Raw genomic sequence first — 7,214 nt, forward strand, 5'->3', positions numbered from 1 at the left:
CCGTGAAGGAACCAATCAGTTGGCTCTAAGCATGCTTCTCCACACCTCCATCCAATGAGAAACTAGTTTCTCTTCCCTCCCGTCTTCTTGAGAGAACTTCTGGGAACTCAGATCAATGACAAACAGGAATAACATATATCTGTCACTCCCCCCTGAATGAACCAATCACTGTTAGGGTCTGAACCTCCAATAAATACAATAAATACAAGGCATCATGCTTGTTGTCTTCAGAGTCTGGTCTTCACAATGAAGGTGGCTTTGCTTCTTTTCCTGTTCTATCTGGCTGAGGCTGATGACGTCCACTATGAGTTCAACTTGAAAATCCAACAGCTGAAAAGCCAGCTGGAAGCACAAATTGCACGCTTAATGGATATCTACCTTTCGAACATGAGTGAGGTCATTTTAACGTCTACTCTGGTTTATTTTGTGACTCTTTATAAGTTACTTGATTCAATATTTAGCTATTAGATATTGATAAAACGCGCTGTGTTTTTTAAATTACTTTTTGCAATTGTTTTCTATAATTTGTATATAAATTTGTATAAAAATGTACTAATAAAATAAAATGCAATAAAATAAAGTAATTGAAAAACATGCATTAGAAGGACAATGTCAGTCACCAGAAGCAGGGACGTGTGTTTTATTTCTTTTTTACTTTACTGGACCATTTCCCATTTTCACTACTCCACTACATCTCAGAGGCAAATATTGTACTTTTTACAGCACTACAATTATTTGATAACTTTAGTTAGTAGTTAGGCTACTTTGTAGATTTAGATTATTATTACAAAACATATTTGTGATATGGATCGCCCTTGGGTCTGAATTAAAGATTGAATTGACATACATTAACCCTGTATACATTCAATGGGGAATCCAAGCTAATAGAAACTGCAGGCTTTCTATTCCTGGAAAGTTAGCAGGCTATAATAGAAGCCGTTGTTCTAGTGTAAAAAAGATTATTATTGAAATCCTGTTTGTAAATCAAATAAAAATGATGATGTCACTGGTAGGCAGGTTTCTGAACCGCCCACAGCCCTTCTCTGAGACACAGAGTGAGTAGAAACAAAGGGTAATATTTTATCATGAGCATTAGTGAGGACCAATTATATAAAGATAGGTTGAAAACAGCTGAAGTTGTCCTTTAAGTAAAACATGTGAGTACTTTTTCCACCTCTGAATTTCACTTATATGTTTTCTCTGTGATTATTATTATTTATTTTTTCAGATATGGCTTCCAGACCGTCTGCGAGTGAAACCAAGATGGGAGAGCTCCAGACCAGACTGAGTGAGTGAGCTAGTGGAGGAAATGCAGAAACACACAGAATATTTGTTTTTAAACCACAAAAAGTCTAAACAGTCTGAGCTGATGCTGTCAAGAATGATATTCCTCAGATACATATAGAAAGTAAATACATTTGAAAGTACTTAATATCTAATCTAATTTTAATCAGTATCTATAGTTAGGTAGGGTATATTATTTGGTTAAAACTAATAGGTTTTTGTTAAAAGGTTAAAGCTCGATATTCTGATGGTAATTATAGACTCTATAATTACCATCAGAATATAGAGCTATTTAACACGGTTACTGAACAAACACTCTATAATATAGAGTGTTTGTTCAGTAACAGTGCTAAATAGCTCTATATTGTTATAGTAATCATTGCTAGTGTTTGTTCAGTAACAGTGTTAAATAGCTCTATATTGCGATAGTAATAATTGCTATAGAGTGTTCATTAAAGGTTCTATGACATTCATTTTCACTTTTTTAATTTTTTATGTTTTTTGGGGGGTTTTATGACCTCAATTACACCCAAAAAATCTGAACTTTGAACATTCAGTGGATTTTCTGTGGTCTGGGGTTTTCTGAATAATTTGGCTGAAAAGTAATCTGAGCTTGGCCCTTCGGCAGTGAGGTCACAGCCGATTAGTCCCGCCCACTCTCCTCCTCGCCCCTCCCCTATCCTTTCCTTTGGGGGGGGGGGCGGAGCAGAGGCGATGATTGACAGGCAAAATCCCTCACCAGCGACACACGCAGGCAAAGATTTATTTTTTCATTGCAGTTGAAAAGGCTTTAGAAATGTGAGAGAAAAACACCTGCCATGGATCAATGGAGTGGAATTTTTTGTTAAAACTTTCTATACACATTTGAAGGACCATGACAAAGACTTTTAATGTGTGGTAAAACTGAACGTCATGACACCTTTAACCGTGTTAAACAGCTCTATATTGTGATAGTAATCATTGCTATAGAGTTAGTATGTTTGTTCAGTAACAGTGTTAAAGGGCATGAAGAACACTTTGGTGGAGGTTTGGGTTGTGTTACCTTGCCATGATGTAACTCCAAGGTGGACAATAAATAAAAAATAATTGCTGCATTGATTAAACATTGATCATTGATCAAACTATGCTCCTCATTTCAAACTATGCTCCTCATGCTCTCAAAGTCACTTTTTTAGCCCATAAACAAACACACAAAACTGATTCAGACAATATAGAACATCACATTTGATTTTTTTTTATAAAAATGTCAACTTCCTGTTGATTTTGCCATTTTAATTAGTAAGAAAACCCAGACTGGATCCGAGGATCCGGATCTGGATCTTGAAATAATAACATCAACAGAAAGTTACAATTTCTATTTTAAAAACAAACAGTACTTGGTTTGGTGATGTTCTATTGTCTGAATCAGTTTTGATTGTGTTTGTTTACAGGCTAAAAGAGTGGCATTGAGAGCAATTATTTTTGATTTCTTGTCCACCTTTGGAGTTACATCAAGGTAACTACACAACCCATTCCTCTACCAAAGTGTTCTTGCCCTTTAAATAGCTCTTTGTTGTGCTATAGTGTTCAGTCAGAGGTGTCTCCATGTCTCTCCAGCTCTTTAATAAACGGAAAATACATTTTCAGGTAGATGACAAAATATCAGCCAATCAGAGAGGGTACCCATTTATCAGCTTAGTTTTTAGTGTTCCAGTTCCAATCTGCTAATTTATCTGTGTCAAAACTTCAATTGCACTTGTTTAATCTGTATCCTGACTGAGTTCTCTATCCTGATTTTTTTTTTAATGGTATCCCGAACCTGATTTTTTTTTTTCCTGTTTAATAAAGAGGTGGAGAGACATGGAGACTCCTGTTACTGAACAAACACTCTAAAGCAATGATTACTGTCAGAATATAAAGCTACAAAACAACTATATATCCACAAGTTGGAGTTAGGTGGTTTGAACGACATTTGAGGATCCAATGGAGTTGAGAGGTTTAGTCAGAAGCGCTTTTTAATACTTTTCATTAGTCTGAGAGTGAGTGGGAGTGGGTGTTCAATAGCACAGATAAAAAAAAATTAACAAAAAAGTTGAAAAATTTATATGGCTGGTTTCTGCCCAGCAGCGATGCATATAGCTTCATAGACTTCATCAGTGGTGTGAAAAAAATGTGTTTTGTTTGTTTGTTTATACATTGTCTTTTCTATTAACAAGTTGGATTCATGTTAAGGTGTACTTTCAGACATTTAACCACTTAAACTGTCTATACCTAGTAAACTTGACCTTTGGCTCTGTACTCGGTCTGCTCTTTTTTCCCCCTCTACACCAAACCTCTTTGCCTCGTAGATCTGCTTTTTTCTGCAAATCCTCCCACCAGAATAGGGATGTAAGGGGTTGATGTAAGGAGAAGAAAAAAAATTACTCCTATTTCAAATATTTGGTAGCCCCCCTGTAGTAACTCTTAGGACCCCCTAGGGGTCCCGGGGCCCCTGTTGAAGACCCCTGAGGTAGGCTAAAGTGCACATTGTTTGAATATGCTTGGCACTTTGACATTTAAGGCCTAATATGTCAACAGTTGCTACAACCAGTTGCTGTGTGTTTGATTGTTTATACATTGTCTTTTCTATTAACATGTTGGATTCATGTTAAGGTGTAATTTCAGACATACAGATAATAACAGATCTACACGCTCACAACGCGTCGCAATGCGACACACTGTGAGCTTGTAGATCTGCTATTTTCAAATAGCCAATGTACTGTATATAGGTTTCAACTGGTTACACTGATTTTGATGCTGAACTAATTCTACTATGGACCCTCTGGAACCCCCTCAAGGACCCCAGGGGGTCCCAAGACCTTAGTTTGACAACCACTGTTCTAGAGCATTTTGTAAAAAACTGGGCAGAGCCATGGTCAGCCCTTTCATGAGGACGAGGAGGGACTAGGACAGGTGGGTGGTCTTATAGAAGTAGGTGGAGGGACTGGTTCAGGTGGGTGGTGCTAAGGTAGAAAACCAGGTATACTTAATGAACTGGTGGGTGTGTCCACTTAAAAACATAATTTTAACACTTTCAGTACACTTTTCTTTAAAAAAGGGAAGAAAAATCACGGCACCCCATCTTTAACTTCCACCATTTGATCCTTTGCTCAACCTTCACTCCCTTTCTCTGCTCGCTCTGCAGGGTGATCCTACAGAGCACCATGCAGACTGCTCTGTCTTTCTATCTATGGTGCTGAAGCACCGTTACGTGTTTGCTTCAGGTGGGGGCTCTAAAACCAATGCCTTGCTCAAGGTCACTGACAAGAGTTTCTCCCTCACATGCATGTGTTTTGGTGTGTGAGGAAACCCAAGTGAGCAGTGGGAGAACATACAAACTGCGCACAGAAAGATCCCAGTCAGGTGTTTTCAAGATAGCTATTATTTAGTCCTCCTGATAGATCTGCTAGCATGAATTATACTGTACTTTAATAATAACAATTGACTTGCTGCAGTAGGTGTACATTTTTGCAATTAGTGGATCTCCTATTTTTATATTGTTTCCATACAGATCAGCTACAGACCAGTTTTGACCAGTTACAGACCAGTTTTGACCAGTTACATGATGACATGAAGATGAGGCACTGTGGTGAGTGAGACGTCACTGTTTTTATTGATTGTTATATGATGTTGTTCATTCATTTGTCATTCATTTGAGGGAGAGAAAAAACAACAGTGTCCAACTTCATTGTTTTGTTGTTAGAATCACCTGGATGGCAGAAGTTTGACAGAGGTTGTTATTACATCTCTACTGAGAAGAAATACTGGGAGGAGAGCAGACAGTGGTGTAGAGACAGACAATCTGACCTGATTGTCATTAAGAGCAAAGAAAAACAGGTAGTGTGTGTGTGTGTGTGTGTGTGTGTGTGTGTGTGTGTGTGTGTGTGTGTGTGTGTGTGTGTGTGTGTGTGTGTGTGTGTGTGTGTGTGTGTGTGTGTGTGTGTGTGTGTGTGTGTGCATTGTATCCTATTCCACTTAGTGGAGACACAAATATAGTTTGTTTGTACATTAGTAACCAACAGCTTTTCTGTCCAGGACTTTGTTGCCAGTTTCAACAAGAAAGTGTGGCTGGGTTTGACCGACAGAGACAGAGAAGGATCATTCCAGTGGGTAGATGGAACACCACTGACCACACCAACGTAAGACTGATCATCTTCATTTTACCTTTAATTTTTCCAAAGGGTATTAAATGTTTACAAATCTACTTCACTGTCACTAAGACATCTGATGTCTTCTCAAAGGGTGTGTTGAGGTACACTGACGTTTCAATATATATATTACTGTAATATTATAACTGTCCCCAGTAACCAGTATTGTAATTTGAATATTATTAAATTACTGATCCAAGTAACCTTACGTTACCAGGCCTGGATCAACCCTTAGTGGTGCCCGGGGCTATACGACCCGTTTCGGTGCCTCCGAAACAGGCCTTGCCCGTGAGGCCATGCCTGTGCATGTCTTCACTGTACATGTATGGGTTGTATTTTGTTTGAGCTGCGGTGTGTCTGTGTCCAGCTGCATAGAGCAGCCCAGACCCAGAGCCATGGAGCAGTCCTTTCAAGGAACTAGGAGGTCACACGCGCAAATAGAACATATCTACAAGCTATCAACACTTTGCAATGCTACATATTATTAGCTTGAAGATTTGTTCTTTTTAAACATGCACCATCGCGCAAAGTTACGAGCGCAGTTCTGATGAATTTACTGATGAATTGAGTTCAATGGACCACAATGGAAACAAGCCCCCATGGGGCTTTTAGTGTTATCCTTTTAGCATAACCTTTGACTGTACTACCTGTATTGTTAACAATCGTGTTAATAAAGTATTCAATCAATCAATCAATGACGCAGCCTATGTGCAGGTCTGTGGATATATGGTCTGGGGCAGGTCAGTGTGTGGCTCAAACATGAAGCCACTGCCAGGCATGCATAGTACACCAGGAATACTTTCAACATTTGGAAGTGTCGTCGTTATTCTGAGTTTATTTCAGTCAAAGATAAACATAGTTGTCCGTGTTTGAGAGGCTTCATTGTGTTTAGTGCTACTTTTAGGACGTGTTTGACTCCTCCTGTAAGGATAATTAATTCTTAACTGTCTGGAAGAAACCTTGTATCTCCATATTTTGACATTTTATATTTCTTTGTAAATGAACACCCTACTTCATTATACAAGACTGTCGCACAGCACAAAAGCACACCGTCAGGCGCGCACCAGTCGCACGGTCATGCCTCGCCCGGCGCTTTTGATACGATTTTTTTATGCACAATTGTGTGTTCTGTTGAAATAAATAAAAAATATTAACAAACATTAAATTAAACGACTGCTTGCATAGGGAGGGATAGTTCAATATTTTGTCCACGTGTTGGGCATTTAGGCTATAATTTATTTTGCTATTATGTTCCTACTTCTCCAGGTACTGGGTCCCTGGTGAGCCTGATTTTGAACGCATTGATGCTGAAAAAGGCTTTTACCCTAATGCAGAAGAAGACTGTGTTGAGTATTATGATGGGTCTCAGTCTTCCTCTCCTAGCAGAGGATGGAACGACCACCCGTGTTCTCTCTATGAAAAGTACTGGATCTGTGAAAGAGCTCTGTGGTGAAACCACAATGTATCAGTTAGCTGGTGTGTTGGTACAGCTACATACATGATGGCTGTGTTTACATGTGGTAGTTTGTGTGTTTGCTTTGGTTTGTCTGCCTTGCATTTCTACCCAATATGCACTGTAGACGTTACATTACAATTTATATTCATATTTTCATTATTTAGTTAAAGGGGAGCCAATAGAATATGATTAACATTAATCTAACAGCCATCTGTTCCATTTTAATACCATGTTTCATGTAGATTAATATAATATTTGTTCTGTTCTTAAAACAGTGTAAGAGAGATTCTGCATCCATTTCTCACCAG

General features: G+C 38.6%; 1 protein-coding gene across 1 annotated transcript; it reads left to right on the forward strand.

The window, feature by feature from the left end:
- The first annotated feature begins 203 nt into the window (after nt 1-203).
- Nucleotides 204-6,948, forward strand: LOC308101963 (hepatic lectin-like). Its single transcript, XM_080451519.1, has 6 exons — nt 204-391; nt 1,229-1,288; nt 4,814-4,891; nt 5,006-5,139; nt 5,338-5,441; nt 6,717-6,948. The coding sequence occupies exons 1-6, from the start codon at nt 247-249 to the stop codon at nt 6,901-6,903; spliced, it is 708 nt and encodes a 235-aa protein (XP_080307645.1). The 5' UTR covers nt 204-246; the 3' UTR covers nt 6,904-6,948.
- Nucleotides 6,949-7,214: the final 266 nt, after the last annotated feature.

This window comes from Gymnoscopelus braueri (genome assembly GCF_963280865.1).
Source record: "Gymnoscopelus braueri genome assembly, chromosome: 15".
NCBI lineage: Eukaryota > Metazoa > Chordata > Actinopteri > Myctophiformes > Myctophidae > Gymnoscopelus > Gymnoscopelus braueri.